General features: G+C 50.1%; 1 protein-coding gene across 1 annotated transcript; it reads left to right on the top strand.

Annotated features, from left to right (window-relative positions):
- Positions 1 to 816: 816 nt before the first annotated feature.
- Positions 817 to 25,967, top strand: ADAMTS8 (ADAM metallopeptidase with thrombospondin type 1 motif 8). The gene is made up of 9 exons (XM_065417094.1): positions 817 to 1,434; positions 14,913 to 15,152; positions 16,049 to 16,181; positions 17,216 to 17,383; positions 18,095 to 18,393; positions 21,264 to 21,447; positions 22,027 to 22,199; positions 22,311 to 22,486; positions 25,235 to 25,967. The coding sequence occupies exons 1-9, from the start codon at positions 817 to 819 to the stop codon at positions 25,965 to 25,967; spliced, it is 2,724 nt and encodes a 907-aa protein (XP_065273166.1).

Genomic DNA, 25,967 nt, shown 5'->3' with positions numbered 1-25,967 from the left:
TCTGGACTCAGTGGGGGTGAAACTGGTGTAAGCTGGGGGGGGGGAGGGTCTGCGTCTGATCTCCGTGCAAATCAGGACTAACTCCCCTGAAATCCAGGCGCTTTTTGCTGTGAGAGCGGGCTCTTTGATCTCGGCAGAGGCTGGGCTGAAGGAGTTAATACGAAGCGAGTAAAAGGGGGGGGGGATGCTGGAGTTGACACTTAAACAGGAGAGGCGAGTCCCTCTGGCTCCTGATTGGCCTCCACTTCCATCCAAAACTTTTTTTTTTTTTCCTTTTTCACTTCTCCTCCTCCTGCTTCTCCGGGTCCCAGGGGAGGGGAAAGTGGAATAGTGCGAGATCAAAAATAAACCTCTTATGTCAAACGAGGGGGAAGAAAGTATAAATACTGAGGAGTCGGCAGCCTGCTTTGGGGCTGCAAAGGCTTTGGAGGGGCTGCTCCAGGCGAGCTTGGCCAGAAGCGTCTGGGGAAGACAGGCGGGAAGCAAACTCTTAGCGAGAGTGAGAAGCCCCTTCCCCAAGCCCCCTCCGGCTCAGCACCTTGCCCAAGCAGCCAGCTGACTTGCTGCTTGCCAAGGTGCAGGGAGCTGGTGCTGACCCCCAGTCCGGGCTCTGGAGGGAAGCGGAGCTTTCTCCATCTCTCTCCTCTTGCTGGTAATTAAACCAGCCGGCGTTAATCTCTCCCTCTTCTATTGCATCTGGCTTCACTCCCCAGCGCCGGTCCCACGCCGGCTTGCGGAGCGCGCCCTGCCCTGCCCTGCCGGGGGTGGCACTTGGGTCTCCCATCGCATTGGTCCGGTTCCAAGCCCGTGGCATCCATGCCCCTGTCCCGTCGGGAGCCGCCCTTGCCTGGCAGGCTGGCACCTGCCTTCCCCCTCCTGCTGCTGCTGGGCGCTGCCCGCGCGCTGCCCCGCCAGCCCGGGGACTCCCAGGAGGTGGTGCCGGTGCGGATCCCAGACCCGCGGGGCGGAGAGCAGGTCTCCTTCTGCCTCTCCGCCTTCAGCCGGGACTTCGTGCTGCAGCTGGTGCCCGATGCCCGCTTCCTCGCCCCCGGGCTGAAGATCCAGCGCCTGGGCCGGCCGGGCCCGCGGGCGGAGGAAGACGAGGCGGGGCTGAGGAAATGCTTCTACTCCGGGACCGTCAACTCGCAGCCCGGCTCGCTGGCGGCCGTCAGCCTGTGCCGGGGCATCCGCGGCTCCTTCCTGGTGGACGGGGACGAGTACCTCGTCCAGCCCGCAGCCCGCAGGGGCGGCGATCCCCTGCTGCAGCTGCACCGGCTCCAGAGGAGGCGGGCGCCCGAGCCTCCCGAGCCCGGGAGCGAGCTGCCCGTGGGGACCAGCAGCCGAGCCAAGCGGTTCGTGTCCGCGGCCCGCTTCGTGGAGACGCTGCTGGTGGCGGACGCGTCCATGGTCCAGTTCTATGGGGAAGAGCTGAAGGTAAGAAGATGCTGCCCCCCCCACTCCAGCCCCTGGCAGGTCCCTTTCCACCCTCCACGCGTGATCTGACACCCGTGGGAATGAGAGGGGGCAGGATCCAGCCCCTTGCGATGAGCATCTCTGGTTCCTGGGGGAGCCTCCCAATCAGAGATCCGGGGGTGAGCCCCACTGGGGAGCAGCCAAGCTCAGGGGTCGCGCTGACTTCAGGGCGAGGAGTTGCCTCCCCAGGAACCCGGCCTATTGTCTCCCCCTGGAGGGAGTGGAGCTTCGAGGAGACCTGCTGTCTCAACTCAGAAACCAAGCCCCGGTGTTAGCGCTGCGCTCCCCACAAGGGCTAAAGGCTTCTCGGTCCTGTCTCCACACTTGAAGCCACCGAGAAGAAATACCCTGAGCTCAGGGGTGAGCCTGAGGGGTTCCGGTTTGGGAGCTGCTGGTGACTGTCCACGAGCTTGCTTTGCAAAGGCTGTGAGGCTCGTCCCTCTCCGGGTACCCTGACTGGGTGGCAGGTGGGGAGGGAGAGACCTGAATTCACCCTCTGGTGACCACGGGCGTTTCTAAACATGGCCAGTGCCCCGGCTCCCAAGGCGGGTTGTGACGCTTACCTGTGTGGAAACATCCTATGATCAGACAAATAATGGGCTGCTATAGAAATCGGTCTAAAAACCTGAGCGCCTTTCAATAGGGTCTTGGCCCCACCTGGCTGAATTTTGTAGCAGGGATATATTTCTATGAGAGACTATAGCATGGTCCCCCATCCCCCTCCAAACAAGTGTATTGTCTTCCATTACATTCTCTGTGCTTTTGACATAAGGCTGGTTAACTAATGTTCCTAAAGTGCTTTCAGATCCTAAGTGTCCCTGAAGTGTGAGTTTGAGACATAGATATCAAATGAAAGAGATGATCCTTGAAGGTGAACATAAGAATGGCCAGACTTGGTCAGACCAATGGTCCGTCTAGCCCAGTATCCTGTCTTCTGACAGTGGCCCGTGCCAGGTGCCCCAGAGGGAATGAACAGAACAGGGAATCATCAAGTGATCCATCCCTTGTCGCCCATTCTCAGGCCAGCCCTGGTTATGCCCAGTTGATCTACAGCATCTGTAACGTGGGCTTTCAAACCTGTAATGAGCATGATCACTTGCATATCCCTCACTGAGGTCCAGCTACATCCCAAGTGTGACGCATTTTAAAACTCAGCTATTGTTAAGCGATGTTTGTGCATTCTCTCTCACACACACAAATGACTGTGGAGTGATTTGGGGTGTTTTAACCAGACTAATAGTATTTTCCTTATCTGAGTCATTCAAAGATAGCTGCATGGGTTTTGATGAAGCTTTGTTGCACTCTTGAGCTGACAAATGGTGCAGTTTCAGCCTAAAAGGAAAACTGTGGAGACTGTTCTGAGCAGCTGAGCTGGTCAGCTAGCGATGGATTTGCCCTCACCCTTAACTGTAACAGCATTGTCGCTAGCTATGGGCTAGTACCTTTCATGCTGCTACAGAACTAGCCGGGGAAGTAGGAAACGCTGTTGTAGCAGAAGGTGAAGGAAGTGTCTCTGACCAATGGAGTGAGCCGTGTCTAGGCCTGCATCTCACCAAGGAGAAAGTGCTACTTTTTCACCTGGTTCTGAAACCTGGTTCATCAGGGTTTGGAGGGGAGAGGGGGGAAAGGGGGTAATATCTCTGTCTCTTGGATATATAGGGAAAGTGCTCTGCTGCAAAACAAGGGGATTAACTGAATTCCCTCTTGGAGCTTTAGCACGGTGAGTAATGCAAGCCTCAGCGGAACAATGCACCAGCCTGCTTGGGGTTAGCCACCTGCTATCAGTTAGCGCAGACCCTCCCTGCACATGAACACACTCTATGCCACGAGGCAAACAGACTCTTCCCCATGCTTCTGCCCTGGGAAATGTTCTCTCTTCTATGGGAGAAGAAGTGTCCTTGGCCCGGTACGAGTCCAGGTCTCACGTGTCCATAGCATCATACCAATGGCACTGATTGGCCCCGTGCTCAGTCTGAATGGAGAGGCAAAGGACTGAATCGCCTGTGGAGGCTGATCTCCCCTCTCACCCTTCAGGTCGGGACTGATGCTCTCTAGCAAGGTGCATGCCCTGCCAAGCCTGCTCTATGGACAGAGAGTGTCTGTCTCCAGGGCTGTCAGTCTGGGCCCCCGTCACCAGCACTGTCACTTTTCAAACCCTTGGCCTATAGTCTCTGCCCAAACCCAACTTCTACTCACCTTCCCAGCCATCAGATGCACCATAAGCAATTGTACAAGTGTAAGCATGAAATCCACCTGCTCTTGTATGGGGGCATACGGCACATTTAGACAGCAGAACACAATCTACCCCCGGAAATCCCTGTATAACTTCCATTAGTGTAATAATAACAGCAATCCCTAGGTCTTATAGTGCTTTTTATCTGCCGATCTCATAGTTTTTTTGCAAGGGAGGTCAGTATCCCTCTCCCCTTTTTTACAGATGGGGAAACTGAGGCACACAGAGGGACATGACTTGCCCAAGTGTAGGGGGAAAGGAGACCATGCCTCATGAGGCAAATATACCCCAGCTATCACTGGCACCGAGTGGAATCCACACCACTCCGTATATTACCCTGCCACCTGCTTGTGCAGGTATTTGCCATTGTTTTGGAGGCGTGTATTCTGCAGCAGAGGGTGGATCTGGCACTGAAGGCTAGACTGATTCTAGGTTTGTCGTTGGGTGGTTTGAGTGACCCGCTCGTGCTTTTAGGTACTAAAATGACAGAGGGTGCAAGAGACTGGCACCAGTGTGTTAAACAGTAAAGTCTGTAGGATAGCAGCAGTTGATCTTAAATGGCGAATGGTCCATAACCAGTTTGGGCATGGGGGGGTGTATACACACACATACTGGGGAGGATGTGCAAGAGACAAGACAAGGCCTGACTCTGCAGTAGTCCTAGGTCCTGAGCTCAGATTGAAGCAATGGGATACAGGGGTGGGTAAATTGTAGCCAGATGAAACCCATGTGCTGCATTTTGACTGAAGTAAGCAAGCAGCCAGCAGGATTAAGGTGGGATCTGACCCCTTCCCAAAGGCTTCCCTTCATGTTCTCCCCAGTGGGGGCACATTCTCATTCCTGCTCTCTTCAGTTGAGACCTGATCACAGGTGCTTGGGGGGCTGCTGCACCCCCTGGCTGGAAGTGGTTTCCATCATATCCAGGGTTTACAGTTTGGTTCAATGGCTCTCAGCCCCCACTATACTAATTGTTCCAGCATGCATGGTCCTGATCCTGAGAAGTGCTGAGCATTCCAACTCCCACTGACTTCAGTGGGACTTGAGGATGCTCAGCAAGCTTCCGGTTCTGGCCCTTGTTTGTTGTTGTTTATATAATACCAGTAGAGTGCTCAGTGCTGTATAGATAAAGTCCCTGCCCCGAAGAGCTTACACTCAAAATAGCAGTAGATCAGGTCCTATTAGATGCAACATTGTGACCCAAATCGTAAGGTCCCAACTGGTTTGCTCAGTTCTTCATCAGACAAAGTCAGTGAGAGTTCGGAATGCAAGAACCTGAGGTTTTGGGCCCATGGCAAAAAACTTGGCCTTGGATAAGAATGTCACCCCACCATTGCATTTCCCATCCCAGCCCTGAGAGGGGCCACCAGTGCAGACCATAGTAGTAATAATGAGGTTTTGCATCTTCCATGTCCTATTTTTGCTTTCAAATGGGCAACAAGTGGCTTGAAAACAGCGGTAGGGTTTTCAGGATTTGTCCCCAGCTGGTTATTGAAGCTCCTCCTAGCTGTCTACGGACACGCTGATGAAATCAACAGATCTCTGACCGAATAACTGATCTCGCTGGGTTTCTGTGATCGAGCTCTCACTAGGCAGCTCTCAATGGCACCACGGCCACTGAGCTGCACTTAGAACCGATGGGCTGCTGACATGCCAAGGATGTAGCTATGGGACAAATCCAGAAGCCAGTTACCGTGGTTTAAAGGAATGTGATGCTACCAGAGGCCCATGTAAACAGGCTGCTTATCAGCCAAGAGATCCCAGGACAGTGTGTAAAAGGGTGGAAGGGGCCCTCTCCCGATCCACTATTGGAAGTTGCCAAGCTGTTTAGTGGGAAGGGACCATAAGCATTAGGGCTTCTCAGGGGGAATATGGCGTAACTCCATTTTCTGCAACTGAGGTTGGATTCTGGCTCATCTTTCACAAAAGCAAGATTGAACTGACTTCAGGGGAGTTCTTCAGGATTTAGAGGTGTAACTCAGAGGAGCATCTGGGGCAGAGCATATCCAAGTAATCCTCATTCAGTTCCCCATCCTGCCCCACCCTCTTCCCCTTCCTACTGATTTCTCGAGGGAGGGGAGGGAAATATCATTTTCAAGATGCTTATTTTGGGGGGGAGGGTGAAGAGAAGTCAATTTTTTTTTTTCCGGTGGAAAGAAAATGATCCAAAAAAATCAACATTTGAACATAAAAATCCCACTCCGTTCTAGTGCTGAGTTTACACACGCCAGGGCGGTTATTCAAAATGGCCCCACGCGCCGGCTCTGTTTTGGCTTCTTGCGTGATCAGTAACAAGAGTTCTGCAGCTGAAACTCAGCTGCCAATCCAGGAGGCGGCTCAGAATCCAGCTCACGCTCCCATAGCCGAACGGGCTTTGCTGAGCTACTGGGAATGCAAACTTGTTTGCGTCAGTGGGAGCAGCACATCTGACTGGAAGATGCACAGGGAGCAAAAATGTTGAGACAGAAGGGACCGTATTTACATAGTTACTTTTCTTCTCGTAACAACACTTTAATTACCAAATATTTATTAAAGGTCAAAAGCATTGTTTATAGTAAGAAGCTATTTTCTTACATAAGCTGTAACAGATCAGGCATTGGATATACATAAGAGGAAACGGGAGGGTCAGAGCAGTGTAAGTTATAATCAATTTTATGCTGCTATTAAGGAAGTTCTATCAAAATTTTATTCATTCCATTCCATTTGCTCCATCCTTCCTCAAGTAGCTCAGCTGTTAGCCTAACTCAGACAGCAGGGGTCTGATCCTGCTCCCTCTTTACGCTGATGGAAATCAGGACTAACTGTCCTGACATCCGTGGGGGAGGTGACAGCAGAACCGGGCCCTAAGGCTCTCTCTTTCTCATCACTTCTCTGAATCAGATTATTCCAGTGGGCATTTGTTGTTGCTTGTTCCTGAGAGGTGCTGAGCGCTTTCCGTTCAACAGGGCCTTGGGAGCGCTCGGCGACTCTTGGGAGGCGCTCAGACCTTCACAAGATGGCGTAAGCAGTGATGAACGGTGCCTAGATTCTACAGTGATAAATGCAAATACCCGCACCAGGCACCCAATGCTCGGCAAGGCTCCTCCAGAGACCCCACAGCACTTTACAAAGGTGGGTGAACACCATTAGCGCAATAGGGCTTTTTTTTTAACAGTTGAGGAAACTGAGGCATGGAAAGGACTAGGGCCTAATTATTTCAGAGATGCTGAGTACCCACAATTGCCGCTGACTTCGATGGGGCCTCTGAAAATCAGGCCCAAGGGGAGTGGAGTTAGGAACCCGAAGCAATGGGTGTGTTTGAAAATAGTGGTCTCTTTGACTTGCTTAAGGTAGCACAGCCAGTCAGTGCCAGAGTCAGGGCTCAGATGCAAGTCTCCTGACTAGCGTGCCCAGTTCACTTGAGAGTGACCTCAGCCGGCCTGGTAGGAGTAAGGGCTTTGGCTGTGGGCACAGTGTTGCCAACCCCAAGCGTTCCACAATCGTGAGTTTGGTCTTAAAAATCATGAGATTTCAAACAATAATAAATGTTGGGTCCTTTTTCTTTGCCATCTGGTCTCTGAGCCTTCAGGGTGCACTGGGGTCATGTCTTCAAGCTTTTCTCTGTAACTTCCTTTGTTCTTGTCAAAGAAAACGGGGACTCTCTTGGTATCCCCTGACTCCAGCAGCTGAGGCTTGAAGAAAAAGCATCAAATATCACAAGACTCGCGATAAGATCAGCAGCTCTGAGTAAGTCATAAGATCCACCCTTGACTGTAGCGTTTCCTCCATACAGTTGGGATCTGCACTAGAGCTCCATTGGGCCAGCTACAATCTGGTTCCTTTGAGAACAGCCAGTAGCTAAACCGCTGGACCCAGTTTGTGGAGCAAGGCTGTATTGCATCGGATTACAGTCAAAGTCCCATCTATTGCAGACAAGCAGGGCACACCCTCTACATAGGCCAACTGATCCTCAAAGTGACCTTGCAGGTGAGCTAAACCCAACCAGATCTTGCTGGTAGAGTTGCTTCTAGCAGTTCCCATCTACCAAGTGGCTATTCCAGCTCAGATGAATTTTCTGTGTCCCATGAAGTCTCAGGGTGACATTTCCAAAGTCTCCTAGGGGAATGAGATGCACAGTTTCTGCTGATTCCAATGGGAACTAGATGTCTGAACCCCTAGGTGGCTTTGAAAATGTCACCCTGGGCTTCCATCTGGTGCAGGTAGACAGTCGCAGCTCTCTGAGGAGGAAACGGATATTTGCTTTGCTGCCTCTCTGCCACTCTGTGCTCTCTGGCCGTGACAGCAGATGGCTCCAGATGTGATTGAGATGGAGCTAAGACTGCCTTGTGCCAGGATTTTTCACAGTTTGCACAATAGAGTTCAATTAATCCCTTGACAAAAGGAGCCAGCCCTCCTTATCTGATTGCTGGATAAAGGGGGCATTCTGCAATCCATGGGGGCCATCTCTGAAGGGTCAATTAACATGGGCTGCCTGTTTCCAGCTGCTTTTCACCGCAGCCCCGGAGGAGAAGGAAGAGCAAGAGAAGTGGGTGGCTGAGCACATCAATGTATTGGTCTCTCCGCTCCGGGGCTCTTGGTTGGAGTTTATCTTGCACATGGAAGTGAGATAACTTTGGCAGCCTGAACTCTGGGTTCAAGAAGTCCAGGACGAGGTTGAGCAAGGAGCTTAAGAGGCATAATCCAGAGGGGGCCAATATATTCTCCCCCCCCCCCTCTCAATTTCTGCCCACTGGATGTGGGAATCGTCTCCACTTCCTTTCCTGAACTGCAGCGTAATGTTAAACAGCTGCCACAGCTGACCCCAGAGGTGGCTGCTGGCAAAGTGACTGTTGATTATAAAGCACTTTGGTATGAAAGGCACAGTGTAAGAGATCATTGTGATTACTCTGTGTCTCCTGCCTAAGGATCTGTGCGTAACTCCCACATGCTGAGAAAACAACCTAGCCTGGAATAATTACAGTGGTGGCAAAAGACTAAACAAACGTGACTGTGCTCCTGTCCAAAGCTCCGTCAGAAAACAGACATTGCTTCATCTCTCCGATCTGGTGTGTCTAGCAGGTTAGAACATGGGACAAGGCGTCAGGATTCCTGGGTTCTACTTCTGGGATGGAGTGTGTTCTTGTAGTGAGAGCAAGGAACTTTGGAGGCAGCGCGCCTGGGTTCTATTCCTAGCTCTGTCGCTATCAAGCTGCGTCACCTTGGCCAAGTCACTTTAACCCTTCTGTGCCTCAGTTTGCCCACCTGTAAAATGGGGATAATGATATTTGCTGACCTCGCAGCCATGGGCGGTGGGTCAGCTGATTAGGAAAGGGCCGTGGTGACTGAAATGCTGTCATCTCAAAGGAGAAGGAAAGCAGGTTGGATTCCAGGCCCAGCTGTACTGACCCTGAGCCACCTCCCCTAGGGCACTTGGTCAGGTTACGGGGCGGGGGGGGGTGTATGAAGAGCACACTCTGAGCAGAGGATAAGAACATCGGAGCATCCCCAACTCCTTAAGCATGGAACATTCAGCGAGGAGGGAAGGAAAGGAGAGTGGGAGGAAGAGAGAGAGAGTAGGAAAGGAGGGAGGAGAGACAGAGCTGAGGGGGGGGGGAAGAAAGGACTAAAAAGAGATGAAGGAAAGGAAGAGATGGGGCAGAGGAGGAAAGGGAAAGGGGAAAACATGTGAAGGAACAAAGAAAAGAGGGAGGAGAGGAGCTGGAGAAGAAAGAGGACCAAGAGGAATATGAGCAGGGCAGCAAACAGGAGGACGGGCCAGGGTTCACTTTGCCTCCTGGCCCCGTGCTGCCCACAACTTACTTTGGCTGCAGCCTGGCTTTGTGCTAGGAAATTCCTGGCTCAGCCATCAAACTGCCGAAGGAGGTGTTGTGTGAGAGGCAGGAGCCAAGGCCCTGGCAGAAACCCCAAGAGCTCCCAGAGACTTTGGTAAACATTGAAGAGGCTGCCCCGCTCCCCACCCGCCAGGGATTCCAGCTGGGGCTGGAACGTCCTTCTGGTTCCCGCTAGCCCGTATCATTATGGAACAGGAGCTGATGCTGAGCCATCTCCCGAGGAGCTCCAGTCCAGTCCCACGGCTCCGCGCTGCACGCACCAACCGATTAATGCCCTGACAACCAGCAGGGAGTGAGTTTTGCTTTGCAGTCGTAGGGTACAAATGCTCGGGGAACTAGTTCCACACAAAATCTGTCTGCATAGTATCAAATCAGTGCTTGCTGCTGGGGGGGCTTTTAAAGGTCCTTTTCAGAGCTCGTTGGTACTAAAAACTGACCACCTGTCTTCTTCCCGTGGTCTGTTTGCATACAGAATGCCCTGGACTTATTTCCCCTCCAATAAATGCTGTCTTCTAAGGAGAAAAATCACTGCCGGTTAGGATGTTTGGCTTACAAGCGACCCTCCAATAGCAAATCAGAATGCGGGTCCTACAATAACACATCAAACTGGGGGGGTGTCCTACAGAAATAATCCGACCGTAAAAAACCAGGTTGAGTGGGTTTGTGTCCTACTGAAACAACCCTACAGCAACAGATGTGTGTGTGTGTGTATAGTTTCATTCATTTTTTTACCCTTCCCCCTGACAATATTCAGCAGACTGTGCAGCTTCAGATAAATAAATGTGCAGAGAGGCGTTTCGCAAGACTCTTTACAGTCACATGAAATCCTTAGATGTGATCAAATTAAATGTAACCACTTACATTCTTATCTCTCAGCTTATCTCCTTCCCCCTGTGTTGTGCTGTACGCTAGCAGCAGTCTCATGATCTGTAATGGTTTGTGCTTTTCACGTCGGTCAGCTGCAGAGCTGCTGGCCTGACCGATGGGGCACGTGGGTTCCTTGCTGGAAAGGCAGCTTGTTTGCTTTGTAACTCAGCTGAGCAGGAGCTGTTAATACTACCGGAGCATAATAATACCTAATAATAATTAATATCTAGGCTTCCACAGTACATCAGCCATAGATCTTCAAGCGCCTCATTAGGGATATTAAGAAACATTATTCCCAGAGGGAAACTGAGGCACCACTTCACTTCCTAAATCTGGTGTGTCTGCTACTGAGGGTCACTGAGTGGCATTTTCTGATGTGTTCCCCAGTCTGTTTCTCCTTTTGGGGGAATTGGATGGAATTTGGTTTTCTCACAATAGCAATCAGCAGAGAATCACAACTCCACAACCACTACAGGGGAGGTGGAAAGTTACCGAGGGCTTCATTAAACAGCGGAAACGTACCACTTTATTTCAGTATGGGCCAAATCCTGCCGCATCTGCCCAGGCAGCTGTCCCAATGCACTGGGTGAAAAGGAAGGATTCCTCTCTCTTTCCTCTGAGAATTTGATAGTGATCCAGATTCATCTCCCCAGATTGGAACCTGCCCCTCCAGTTTTAATTCTAGGTCAGATCCAGGACTGGAAAAGGACCAATTGTCTCACTTTAGTTAAAGATGTGAGTGAAATCTTGAGAGCAGTTTTTCTGAGCAAGATGGCAGAAATCTCACAAGAACACTCCTGATCCCACAATGCCATTCAAGGTGGCAAAAATCATCTCACAAGATTTTTAACCTCATCAGATCTGATCCCCTCAGCCTTGATTCCACCCTTTTCCTAAATCTAATCCTGCTTCTTCAGCAGCAGGGACACCACGAAGGGAAACCCATGGAGATCCAATGACAGAGAGAGGCTAAATCTCACTCTGGACGTTCTTCATAAATACAGAGGCCGGTAGGGTTAGGGGTGGCGGAAAGGAAGGTGGACAAGCAGGATCAAACAACTTCAAATGTTGTCTTCGGCTGTGAAACACAGTGATCGGCGTCTGCAGAACCCCTTGGATTCCAACATGTTTCTGAACTGGCGCTGCTGGTCAAATGGACTTTCTGCAGGTGGCTTGCTTCTCACCCAAGAGCAGCCAGGTTCCTACCACGGGTCAGCAGAAGCCCTTGCTCGCATGCTGAAACAGAATGCGCTGCACAGGCTGAGCGCTGGTATAAATAGACACCAGATGGTGGAACAAGTGAATTTGACCTTTTAATCTTCACTAAATAGCTGTTTGTTCAGTTCACTTTCCGTCTTTGCCTTCCAGTTCTTTTCTATGTTTGCAGATACAGGCAGGAAATAAGATTTTAACCCCTAGCCCCACTGTGAGGTCTGCCAAACCAGCCTACCCCACCAGAGCATGCTCCTGTATCCTGCACCTTTGGGCTCAGAAAAGATCTCATCGCACTCTTTGCAAGAATTGAAATGTAAACCCAGGTGTCTGAGCCATTTCAAAATAGATAATTATTTTCAGACCCTTCAAAATTCTCATTCTGGTTCCAGTCTCCCTTGTTACCTCATCCCCCTCCCGCCAAACCATTGCTATATTCTACTAAGCAGCTACCATATTCCACCCCAGAGTCAGCTGTACTTCAGTGGTGGGTGATGTGAACCCCTGGATGGTTTGCATATGCGTTCAAGTGCTTCGGGGAGCCTTCTGCTTTAAATTGGAGGTCATTATGCCAACTTCAACCCCAGTCTTGTGAAAATATGGAGTCCTCTTCAGACGCATTATTCCACAGCTCTGTGGCCTTTTTATTAGGGTGCGCATTTTGACTTTACCTCGAGGCAGAGATAAAGAATTCTCACATTTCCCCTGGAACAATAACAGTAGGATGTTGCAAGTTGCATAGGCTGGTGTATGCTTCTTGCCTCAATAGTGAATTCTTTGCTGCATCGGCTCTGTGCTTTGCAACTGTATGTCACATTATGGAATTCTGGCCAGTCTGAATAAACACGTCTAGTGAGTGTGCCCCTCACTCGTTCTGGTGCCTGCTAGAATGTAATGGACTGAATTTGACTAACGTGCATATTGCTAAAATTAGACGTCTGTTCGCGTGGCTAGTCTGTGATAGGATAATATGTTGCAGAATGATTTAAGATAACTAGGAATGTCCTGCTTATATGGCATTGGTTCAAGACAGCCCCAGTGCACCAATTAGTCTTTCAGAAGAGACATAAATCCAAGCTCCTGACCGCATTTTGCTAATTAGGAGTGGCACTTTTCATAAGAATAGGGATACACTGACTGCAGTGTGTCAGCCACATTTCCGTTTAGTTAATTACGTTCCACCTCCTCAATCTTGCTGCTCCCTGCAGTTGCAGTTGATTGTGGTATTCTTCACTTCACTCCCTTCGGTATTGTGCAGTGTTGCTGTTAAACAGCTCTCTCATTCCACCCCAGAGGTGGCTGCATTATCAGCAGTGACTGATCTCCACACACAGTCTGTGAAGTGCCTGGGGATCCTTGGGGATGAAAGTCATTTTGTACGTTATTTATATATGAACGTTGCAAAGTGCATCAGAGGCGCCGTGTTGTGACAAGACCTCAGATCCACTGAATGTTGGGATGCAAGCGAGACGCCCATCATGGCCACTGATTTACATGTGTGCATTGGTGAGTCTTACTAATTTTCAGAGCAAATGGCGCTTCTGCTCCTCCCATGCAAATCACTGGCCCAGGAAAGGCTGTGAGCTTTGCGAGCTGTTTATTCCCCACTGAGGCAAAGAATTTGGTGCATTCCATACTACGGGATACTGTTCACTCTAGCTAGAGCTGAGATTGTTAAACTCACTGGTCTCAGCTGCTGGTGTAAATCTGTAGCAGCTCTGCTGACTTCAGAGCTGCTCTGGATTGGCACAGGTGTAAGAAAGGGCAAAATTCAGTCCTTATGTCTGAATCTAATCTAATTAAATAATTATGCTAAAGTCACTGAGGTGAGACCGCAAAGTGTAATTTGCCTGGGATGAGAGAAGCCACATTCTCTTTCTCAGTACTCATGCTGTTGTGCAATGATTGCATTTTTTTCTCATGAATATGATTCCGTGAGACGGTGCCAAACGGAGGAGGAATTTCAACGCGCCGATAAGATGTTTACATCAACCTAAACATTGCTGGAGCGTTTGACGTATTCAGTAACCTCTGGTTCGCCTGTTCGCCCAAGCAAAAGGAACTCCTGAGTGAATGCCTGGCAGCTTGCATAAGTGCTATAGGAACAAATCCCATTCACAAATAATAACACCGGAGTATAACGCCCACACACGGTTTGGACTAAAGTACCGCAGCGCTCAGGGCTTGCTGGAACGAACTCGGCTATTTCCTGCTGTGCTCGTACCTCCTAGGAATCTCTGAGCCAGGCGTGCTGACCACCCTTCAGGAGTGGAGAATGTGTTTAAAGAGCACCTATTTGAAGCTGAGTGTAAAGGCCAGCAAATACTCCTCCATACGGTAGAGTGAAGACTTGGGGCCAGATCCTCAGCTAGTGAAAATTGGTGTTGCTCCATTAAAGTCAACACAATTATATTGATTTTACTTCTGCTTTCCACCCTCTCCCCCCTATGTTCGTACTGCAATCATACATCCAATAATGTAGATTTTGTATCTTTAAAATGCTTGTAAAGTATGTGTCATGCCCCCTCTAGTGGCTGGTCCACATAGAAGTTAACAACCTGCTATTGCAGCTAGCTAAGAGAGTTCTTGATATACCTCAACTAGCAGAGGCCTGTAGTTTGGAGCTGAAGGCCCTCGGGTCAAACCCTGCTGACCACATAGATATGTGGGTGTTACATACACAGCACTGAGATGGAAAATGTATAGTTAAAGTGGTTACATTCTGATTGGTTCCTGGCTTTAGAGGACTGGGGTTGGAAAATGAGGGCATGGTTCATGCTACAACTGAGGATGCACAAACACATCCCTCAGATCACTGACATCCTTCTCCTGAGCAGCTGCAGACGGCAGTGTGTTATGTGCAATACAGAGGATCAGCAGTGCTCCAAAAGGCAATACAGACATAGACTGAGATACACCTCAATCTAGGCCCGGGGATCTGATTTTTCCCCTGTCTTGCACCTTAGGTTGTAATTTAAACCAGTACAGAGCAGGTGTAAGAATTTTACGCCCACTCTGGGCTGGAGTAAACGACTGCCCAAGGCGCAGGGCAATGGAAAAGGCGGCCCATGGATTGTATTGAGGATGCTGTCTGCTAGGTGCCCACTTTAGACGCTGTAGGAGTGACCATGAAGGTTGTATTGCTTCATCCCTAGTGCCCAGGACTTAATAAAACCCTAAGTAGTGGCCCCTGCGAGAGAACAGAAAGTGGCAGACTTCACGCTGTATACTTTGGACCCAGAAGTTTCCCCTCCGCAAGGTTTAACCCTCTGGTTGCCCGTCTGCCTTTCTCGTTTCAGAACCACATTCTGACCTTGATATCAGTGGCCGCTCGGATCTACCAGCACCCTAGCCTAAAGAACTCCGTCAGCTTGGTGGTGGTGAAGGTGCTGGTTGTGGAGGATGAGAAGGCCGGGCCGGAAGTGTCTGACAATGGAGGGCTCACGCTGCGCAACTTTTGCAACTGGCAACAGAGCTTCAACCCCGCTAGTGACCGTCACCCAGAGCACTACGACACTGCTGTCCTGCTGACTAGACAGGTCTGTAGTCTCAGCCGCTGAGAGACCAGAATCCATATGGGATTTACCTTGGGTATGGTCTGGAGCATAGAGGGAGATAAGGAGGGCGCAGAATTATACCCCTCCAGTCCAATACTCTAACAGTGCTAGGCGCTGTACATACACCTATTAAGAGATGGTCCCTTCTCCAAAGCTCTTATATTCTAAATAGAATGCAGACTGTTATTCCCATATCAGTGATGGGGAACTGAGACCCAGAGAGATGACATGACTTTGTCCGATCTAACCCCGGGGCACTGAGGCAGAGCTGGGAGTTTAAGCTAGATCTCCTGATTCCCACTCCAGTGCTTACCCATAAATCCGTCTTTCCTCTCCATGAAATATTTTCATTCTGGTCCATCGTCAGGTGCCCAGCAACGGCATCAGAACTTTAGAGAAAAGGAAGAGATGAAAACTGCTTGGAAACCCACTGACTCATAACTGTGAATTTCAGAAAACCAGCTGCTCGAGGAACCTCACTTAGTAGTCAGTTAATAGGCCACATCTTGTCTTACTTATTTTCATATCACAGAACCATGGGATTTATATACAGCAACGATCTAGGAGTTCATTTTGTCTATGCCTCAAGCATGAGAGAGCTTGGTAGATCTGAGTCTAACGTGCAGTACCATCTCCTGGCACAAACATACAGACGTAGACAGTTCTTTCAGCAATCTACGTAGCAAGACACAGGTTAACATACAAGGAAAAGCTAGAAGTGGGAATAGACCCCAGGGAGTGGCATGCTAACGGAACGATCGAAAGATCCCTGGTTAGCCATATACCTACAAATCCATACAGGCCATGAGTCCGTGGAATCACATGGGGACCCATGCTTTCTCTAACTATATTTCCTCTGGCTCCGTTTTCAAACACAGGACTTCTGTGGGCACCAGAGTTGCGACACTCTGGGAGTGGCTGACATCGGCACCATGTGTGACCCCAACAAAAGCTGCTCTGTGATTGAAGATGAGGGTCTCCAGGCTGCCTACACCCTGGCTCATGAACTAGGTAACTCCTTTTGTACGGCACGCACTGGAGGAATAGCCGCCGGACCACTGCGGCAGAATCCATGGCAGGGTCTTTATAGCTCCAGCATCTCGGCTCTGAAGTCTCTCTCAAGTCAGGGGGACTGGCAGGGGGCAGTTTAAAATGGAGGGCCAGATCCTCAACTGGTGTAAACTCACACAGCACCATTGTAAACTGGCGGAGCTCCATTGACTTCAATTATTATTATAAATGATGTTTATTATATTAGTGTCTAAGGGCCAATCAAGATCTGGGCCCAGCTGTGACAGGTACTGCTCCGAGTGTAGACCGTCCCTGTCCCAAAGAGTTTATCAGCTCAATAGACCAGGCAGACCCAGGGTGGGGGCAGAGGTAATACGCCCAAACAGAGTGAACAAGATGATGGCACCAAACGTCTTTTTTTCCCCCCCGCAGTCAAGCTATGCCAGTTTACACTAGCTGAGGATCTGGCCCAAGCACTCCAAACCCTTTTCTTTTTATTCACTGTGGTCCTTTGCGCCTGCTCAGACTGGTCTATGTCCAACACGGGAGATCAGCTCCCACTGTGTAATTCAGATACAGTGGGGGGAAAAGATATCGTTGAGCTTTGTTCCTGAGTCTGGTTGGTTGCATTTTGCCACTTGGGATATGATGTTTGGCTCGATAGCTCCTGGGGGAGGAGGCACAAAAAATACAGGGGCACCTCTAAGTTAATGGATGGAGTTGCGGACAGTGGAATCTCCACCTCGCAAGCAAGCACCTTATTGAACATCCGCTTCTTGTGGCAGCACCTGCTTTTGCCTGCACCTGGCTTACGCCTGTCCTAGGTGAGGTGCTCCCCATGGGCCCTCTGTGTTTGGGACTCTCCTGGAAGCCGACGGGGATTCCCCGTTCAAACCCACGACAAGGCTGTCAGCCTGAGAAGGGCGGGAAGTGTCAGAGGCCGGGTGGGGTGTACTCAGAGAGGATGTAGGCTGGTGAGGATGGGAGGAGGGAGGAAGACAGCTTGCTAACATTCAGGCTCTCTCTTCTTCCAGGACACGTGCTCAGCATGCCCCATGACGACTCCAAGACCTGTGAGAGGCTCTTTGGGCCCCTGGGAAAACATCACATGATGGCTCCTTTCTTTGTCCACTTGAACAAGACCCTGCCCTGGTCCCCCTGCAGCGCCATGTACCTCACAGAGTTTCTGGACGGGGGACATGGTAGGAATCAATTCAGTTCCCTCTGGATGGCTGGGGTTGTTCCAAACCACGGGAACCCAGGCCAGCACAGGTCCTCCAGGGCCAGATTTTCAAATGTATTTAGGCACCTAACCTGCTGTGGCACTTTTGAAAATCCCATTCGAGCCCACCTGTATCCTTAGGTGTCTATATGCCATTGACAATATGGCCCTATTGATATCCCTGCCTCCTGTTCTGCTGGGTGCACAGACTTCATCTCTAATGGCTCTTAGGTCGGTCCAAGCACCACGGCAAGTTGGAACACACAAGCTGGGAAAGGGAGGCAGTGGGCCCTGGCTGACGTCTTAAGCAGGCAACGCCCAGATAGGTCAGAGGCCCCCAAGCGCCCATATCAGTCTTTTACCCACCTGCTTGGCCTATAAACTCTCCGTCACAGACACCGTGCACTGGAGCGTCCCCGCTGCACTTTCCTCGCTGCTCAGGGGTTATGCTAGGGAAGCAGAGGTGCTGGGGCAGCTTCATGCAGCCAATAACAGCTGAGGAATTGCTTCACTGGGGGATACTGACAGCTTCGACGTGACGCTCACTGATCAGGGACAGCATAGGGATAATAAAGTCATCTCTGCCGGACAGCAAGAGAGAATGGAGCTGGCCCCTAGGACCCCAGGGCTATGCCTTAGGTGAATGGTAAACAATTTTATTTCACTCTGCTTTGCCCTGTTCACTGACCAGGTGACTGTCTGCTTGACGCGCCAGCCGAACCCATTGTCCTCCCCACAGACCTTCCAGGCCAACTCGCCATGTACGACCTGGACCGCCAGTGCCAGCAGATCTTCGGCAAGGAGTTCCGGCACTGCCCAAACACAACGGACGAGGACATCTGTGCGCAGCTGTGGTGCAGAATGGACACCAGGGAGCCCCTATGTCACACCAAAAATGGCAGCTTGCCGTGGGCAGATGGTACACCCTGTGGAGCAGGCAGGCTGTGCTGGGATGGCAGCTGCGTGGCACAAGATGCGAGGAAGCCCCAGGTAACAGAATGGCTGATGGGAAAGAGATGATCTGTCTCTACCCGGGTGAAAGAACTATTCACCAAGAATGCGGCTGAAGAGCCGGGCCCTCACCCATGATCTTCCTCTCCACCATCATCTTTAAAAAGCAGTTGAGCTTTAGGTGTTGCCCAGCCTTGAAGGCCATATTATCATTATTATGTGTATTGTGGTAGCATTAGGAGTCCAAGTCATGGCCCACGACCCCACTGTGCTAGGTGCTATACAAACACAGAACAAAAAGTCAGCATCTGCCACAAACAGTTTGCCATCTAAGTAGAGTTAATACTTAGCACTTGCATACATGATTCCTCCTAAGAACCAGGGAAGTCTCATTAACCCCAGATGCGGAAACTGAGGCAGAGAGCCGACATGACTTGCCCAAGGCCACATGGCAATTCACTAGCAGAGATGGGATTAAAACCTTGAAGTCCTGACTCCCAGCCTTGTGCTCAGACCGCTAGACCCTACTTCCTCATTGCCTACATCCAAGGAGGGTGAACTCAAACACCAAGCAATTTCTGCCCGGCTCTCAAGGAAGAGACAAGATGAGCAAATACTCTGGGCGTGAGTGTTAACTGCTGATAGTGTCAATGGCCCCAATCCTGCAATCCAGTCTGCTAATGTGGATCCCTGTGGATCAGGTTTATGCCAATTAGAATTGGGCTCCTAGACGGCTGGCAATTTATAAATGAAGCACCTCATGTTACAAAATTGGCAGGGGCGTGGGGGCAGTTCCCTTATCCTCGTCCATCCTAACCTGTATCCAGGAAGGGCCCATATCTTTTGATTTGCCTGGGGTTTTTTTGTGAATATCTCCTTTGATAGCATGTTACGCTGAAATATTTTTTATTTCAGCCCATGCTGGACAAGGCCAGCTCATAGATTAACTCTGCAGTGAATTTCATTATGGTTTGTGCTGGTCTGAACTAGACTGAGCAGATTGTCCTTGTGCCTTTGAGTCATTTTCTTTCCCCGCTGGGAACGTACATGGAAATCAACTACTTCTGAATCAGGGCCCAGTGCAGCCAAGTATTTAAACACGAGCTTAACTGTAAGCACGTGAATAGGTTCATTAAAGTTGATCATGCTTAAAGATAAGCAGGTGCATAAGTGCTTTGATAGATCAGGGCCCCCAGTCAGCACTGTTAGGAAGCAACATATGGGGTCATTTTACTGGTGCTTTAGTCCTTTATTTGCCCTCCATATTTACATGATAGGATCAATGTCAGGATAAAAATCACGAGGCTGAGTCATAATTCACAACAGTTTTCCTCTGGTGTGATTCCTCTGGCCTTCGTGACCTTGCTACTGAGCACAGGGGCTACAAACTGAGGAGAGAACACCTCTCCTGTTGTGCCAAAGCATCGCAGCTTTACTCCTTTAACTGTGAGTTTCCTGTCCTTCGTGGGCTCCTGCTGCAATCATAGCGATCTTTTAATGTGCCAACAATCATATTTGTGTTACCCCCCCTTGCTGCTCGCTGTTTGCTTTCTGCACTTCACGAGGGACGTGGACCGCTCAGTTTCACTTGGGCACCACAGGTTTGTTTCCTGGCTGGTTCTCCTGTGATGCTGCAAGGTTTGGGTTGCAAACGCCACAGGGGATATTAAAACCTCAACCAGAGCATGTGGCTTGGCTGCATTTTTAAAAGAATATTTCTACCTCCATCAGGTTTTGTACGACACCTTTTTGTCATATTTATCTAGTTAGAAATTAATACTACCACCTACCCCGTGCGCCCTGCAGCAACGCACCGACTGACAGATAAACACGCTGTAACATAACCTCTAGGCTCTTCAATGGCCTGCCACCATCAGCAGCCCAGTCCCGAGCACAAAATGAACCCAAAGCCCAGCCACAACTTACTCTCCCTCTCTCTGTCAGTTCCCATTGGGTGACACCTGCCCTTATTGACCTTAATGGCAGAACTCCCATTGATACCAGTGGGGTCAAGTTTTCACCCATGGACTTCAATAGATGCTCATCCCCTCTGAGAGTCAAGCCCTAAGCCCTGTACAAGGTTGAAAGGTACAATGACAGCTGCCTGAAGGATGGGAGCTTGACCTACTCTAGGAGTGGTCCAGGCCCCTAGTTCGGGCCCCGGTTCTGCTCCATGTTCAGCCAGGGGTGGTTGTTACAGCACATCACCGGCTTCTCTTCTGGTGTGGAACGTGATGGCTCAGAAGCTCTGGTGAGCTGCCAGAGGGCAGGGGCTCTGGAGGCGAGGGCCTTCCCCTGCGTCGGGCCTGCCACCGGCTGTGCAAAGTTTAAACCCTGGAGCCAACGTCACGAGCGACCCCACCTGGTTGAACTCTGCTGGCGGTGTGGCGAGGGAGGTGGCTTACGGTTGAGTTTTGCAAAGCCAACTTGGGGATTTGCGTGCCCAACTCCCAGTCACTTCAGTGGGGAAAAGGGGGCACAAATAGCAGTTAGGGGCCTAACTCCTATTGAGAACTCGGCACCTACCTGCCATTTGTGCCTTGGAAAAATTTCCCCCACGTCCTTTCGGCAGCTTGGAAAAACTCAGCCTAAACGGACAAGCCTATCTTTGGCACCCAGAACCCTTTTGAACGTCCCACAAATGGCCTCTCTAGTGGATAGTGCATTGGACTGGGACTCAGGAGAGCTGGCTTCTGTTCCTGGCTTGGCTGCTGGCCTAATGCTTGGGCAAGTCACTTCCCTCCCTGTGCCTCAGTTTCCCCATGTGTATAATGGAGATGATCTGCTTTGTAAAGCACTTTGAGAGCTACTGCTGAAAAGCACTAGATAAGAGCTAAGGGTTGTTACTGATTTCTTTCATTGCCATAACGAGAGCCTTCCGTAACAGAATCCTTTGCAATGTCTTGCAGCCCATGGTGGATGGGAACTGGGGCCCCTGGAGCCCGTGGGGAGCCTGTTCCAGGACGTGTGGAGGAGGAGTGCACTTCTCGTACCGGGACTGCAATGACCCCGCACCTCAGAATGGTGGAAAATACTGCGAGGGTCAGAGAGCCAAATATCAGTCATGCCGCACAGAGGAATGCCCGCCGGACGGTAATCCGCTGTTTGCAAGTCACACTACCCTCCGCACAATATCCCTGGCTCCGTCTGCAGACGCTCCAGAGAGAACGGCCGGGTAATGGGTTTCCCAGCGGGGGAGCTCAGGCGGACGTGAAAGGAGCCATTGTACAGCTATCGATATAATTTACGAGGCATTATTTATGGCAGCAGCCTGTCTGCTGAGATCTGACTGCCAGGCACTGCATGGTGTAATGTTAGGGAGACAGGGAGGGCTCTGTCTGCCACTGAGACAATCAGAGTATCCCTTACCCAGCTTCTGGAGGCAGCACACAGCCTCCCATCCCAAACCTACCAGTAGGTTTATTCACCAAAACCACTCCTTCCCAGTCACCATTTCCCCAAGAGCCATTGGCAGGTTAATTGGCCACAGTCTTCTGGCAGGGGTATTCACCCAGCTACCAGCTCCGCCAGGGTCTAGTGGTGAGACTTGCAGTGTGCATGCATGGATGAGCAGCAAGCCTAGCTCACTGACCGGATGCCGTTTGTAAGATTTCAGGCAAGTGATTCATTGCCCTTGGGTTGCTGTCGGGTCACATTTCCCCTTCCTTTCAGGGAAGAGCTTTAGAGAGCAGCAGTGCGCAAAGTACAACAGCTACAACTTCACAGATCTGGACGGGAAACTGCTGGAGTGGCTCCCCAAGTATTCCGGGGTGTCCCCCCGGGACCGTTGCAAGCTCTTTTGCCGAGCCAGAGGGAGGAGCGAATTCAAAGTATTTGAGGCCAAAGTAAGACACTTGCCTTTAATTATTATTGTCCTTGCCTGGAATATAACTGGATGAAAGGCCCCAGCTGGGGTCATGGAACTGTCTCATTATTGTCTGCTTCTTCTGGCCCAGGTGATCGATGGGACGTTGTGTGGGCCAGAGACCCTCTCCATCTGCGTCCATGGGCAGTGCATCAAGGCTGGCTGTGACCACGTGGTTGGCTCCTCCAAGAAGCTGGACAAGTGTGGGGTGTGCGGTGGCAATGGGTCGACATGCAGAAAAATATCTGGCTCGCTCAACAGATCCAAGTAAGTCCTGGGGAGGTTGAAGCCTGGTATTCCGGGGGGTGACGGAAGGAGATGATCGTAGCATAAAGGTGGCACCAAGTGAGAGAGGTTTGTCTCTCCTGTGGATGTTTTTGGAGCAGCGGCTTTCACCCCATAATGGTCCTGCCCCTTGCAGGATCGAACCCCCAAACAAGCTGAAAACTCCGGACGGATGCTCTTAGAGGGCCTGATTCTACATCATTCCAGCTAATTGAAGCTTTGCAGGATCAAGTCCAGAGAGAAAACGGGTTTAATCATCAAACATAGTCACTGTTTCCAAGGCTCTTTCCCCGGGGGCCAAATACTGGACTTCAGTGGAGCTCCACTGACCTACAGCAGCTCAGGATCCAGCCTCTGAACTGATTCTTCTCTCTAGCTACACCTCTGCAACCTCATTGACGTTAATGCATTCAAACAGGGTGTAGCAGAGGGAAGAATACAGCCACACGTTACTAAACACATATTTCCTTACACAGACGACCAGCAGCATGTCAGATGTTTACAATTATTTCAGATTTAATAATCCAGGTTACTCTTCCCCCTTTGTTTTAATTTTTACTCTTGAATCAGCTTGGATAGTGAAACCAGACCCGGTCAGGCCCACCTTTTGTCTCTTGTCTGTTACCCTTTCTGATTCTCCTGCGCTATCTAAGTGCTGCAATGTTGTGGATGCCAAAACTGCAGGAAAAACTTTAAATATATATATATTTTAAAAAAAATACCTCTTAACATTAACTTTTAAATGTATCATGAAATTATTAAGGTTTGCAAAACCAATTCTCTCTCTCTCTCTCTCTCTCTCTCTCTCTCTCACACACACACACACACACACACACACACTCTCTCTCTCTCTCTCTCTCTCTCTCTCTCTCTCTCTCTCTCTCTTAGAACCTAAACTACCTGTCAGTCAGGCAGATTCTGATCTAATTTGCACTAGGATAAATCAGGCATAACTCTATCAGTTTCCATAATGTTAACCTGGATGTACACTAGTGTAAATGGGCTCAGAATCCAGGAAAGTAACCCTGTAATGTTTGTTATCTCTGCCCCAAACTCCATGAAACTTCTGCAAAGTTTATTCCTTATGTAACCCAAGCCGTGCCTGTTGCTTCAAACGTTATCTGGTGCCGCTACCATGTGCTTGGTGCTCTACCAGGCACCAATAAAAAAGTCAGTCCCTGCCCTGAGGTGTTTACAGTCTAAGCTCAGAGGTTGAATTTCACCCGTGTGCAGCGGGCCAGCATAAGACCTATGCAATGCTTAAATGGCTCAGTGATCTTGTGCTGGCCTGACACATGGGCGAGTTTTGTTGTCTGGGCCAGAGCCTAAAGATGGTATAAATCCATGTAGTGCCACTAACATCAATAGAACTGTGGCAATTTGTACCAGCTGAAGAGCTGGCCCTTTGTGTTTACGGTTTAAACTTCAAGCAGAATAATGCTAGCCATCGGAGTCCAATATAAAAGACTTCTTGGAAAGAGAGTAACAAAGGGCTGAGATGTCAAATTCCATGTGGCGAGATTACTCCCGGGGTCAAATTAGATTTCCTAAATGGTTTCCTTCCAGGGAACACAATGAATGGAACTTCCATTTGCCAATGAATTGCTTGTGGTTGACTAAAGAGAGATTAACATGGTCATGACAGCCAAAAGGATTTAATCTACAAGAGATCCTATTAAGATCAGGGTTAAGGATGCCAGCACAACTGACAGCAAAATTCGACCCTAAGGCTTTGTTCCAAAATACTCTATGCATAACTGCCAGCCACAACACAAGCCCTTGAAACGCTTTGTGTAAATATTCCTGTCAGCTACAGGTGCTGACTTGTGCCAGGTGCTGGATTCTAGTGTGTTGCCTCACACCTGTCACAAATGATCACTATTGTTTGCTCAGCACAGACAATGTACAAGGCACAAAGACAGACAGTCCCTGACTTAAAGGCCTTTTAGTCCATAGCCATGACTCAGTGTTCACACTGCAGTCCCTAGGCCCCTGCATACTCCAGGATTCCACAGCGACACAATTTGCCATGGAATCCAGCCCAGTGGCAAAACTGCGCTCCAGAATCTGATTTCATTTTTTTAAAACTCAGTTGCTATCTCTGATGGTTGCAAAGAAAACCTTCCAAACGTAAACCAAGTGCAACCAATGTGGAGATACCTGCTTGAATCTGCAGATGGCCTGGAAAAAAATAGCTCAAAGAGGTGTGAACTGCCCCACTCATCTCGCAAGAGATGTTAACTCTGAAACCTAAAGAGGACAATATAAACATCAATATCAGTAACTGCTTAACTGCTGATTGTTTTAGCAGAAACATCCAGCCAGTGTTCTTATCCTATAGTTCCAAACTGTCACCGAGCCCTCCCCAGGTACCAAAAGCCCCAGCTGCCTCATACCCATCTGTCAAAACCCTCCTCTGTGTCTGTGACGAGGTCCCAATGCAGATCTGAGCTTCCCGAACAAAACTCTGCAGCCCCACTGCAATGTAAAAATTTAGGGGCAGTGTAAAATAAAGGGAATTTCATATCAAAATAAATAACTGATTGCACTGCTCATTTTCACATTTTGTTCAGAAAAACCCTCCCGTTTAACATTTATCGGAGGCTGTCACAGAATTTTCCATCCATGGCACTGGAGTGCTGATTAGGTCAAGCTTGTCACAGGCAATATGCTATCCCATAATTTGTTTGTAAGTTCAGGATGACAACCATCTCCTCTTGATCCACGCAGGTATGGATATAATGACATTGTCACGATCCCTGCTGGAGCTACCAACATTGACATCAAACAACGCAGCCACCGAGGGGTCCGTCACGATGGAAACTACCTGGCTTTGAGAACCCTGGATGGCAAGTACCTCCTGAATGGAGACTTTGCCATTTCAGCCATGGAGCAAGACCTCCTGGTGAAGGGGACAATCCTGAAGTACAGCGGCTCTCTGACGACCCTGGAGCGGCTCCAGAGCTTCCGGCAGCTTCCGGAATCTCTCACTGTCCAACTGCTGACCGTCTCCAGTGAGGTCTTCCCGCCCAAGGTGAAGTACACTTTCTTCCTCCCCAAGGACATCCCCTTTAGCAAGCAGAAGGTCAAGGAAAAGAAATCAGCCAACATCATCCAGCCCATGCTGACCTCGCAGTGGGTTATGGGAGACTGGTCCGAGTGCTCCAAAACCTGCGGCTCTGGCTGGCAGAGGCGAACGGTGGAATGCCGGGATGTGGAGGGCCAGGCCTCCACCACCTGCGACAAGGCTCTGAAGCCTGAGGACATCAAGCCCTGCGGCGACCTCCCGTGCCCCATTTGGCGCGTCGGCCCCTGGTCGCCGTGCTCCCGAACTTGCGGCGAGGGAGTGCGGACGCGGAGCGCCGCCTGCATTGACTACGCAGGAAAGATCGTAGCCCCTGAGAAATGCAGCTCGCCCCCGCCCCAGGCAGCGACCGCCGCCTGCGTACTGCAAGAATGCTGA

Source organism: Emys orbicularis, chromosome 15 (assembly GCF_028017835.1).
Source record: "Emys orbicularis isolate rEmyOrb1 chromosome 15, rEmyOrb1.hap1, whole genome shotgun sequence".
In the NCBI taxonomy this organism is placed as follows: domain Eukaryota; kingdom Metazoa; phylum Chordata; order Testudines; family Emydidae; genus Emys; species Emys orbicularis.
Note: the sequence above shows the minus strand (reverse complement) of the source record. Positions and strands in the feature narration are given on the sequence as shown.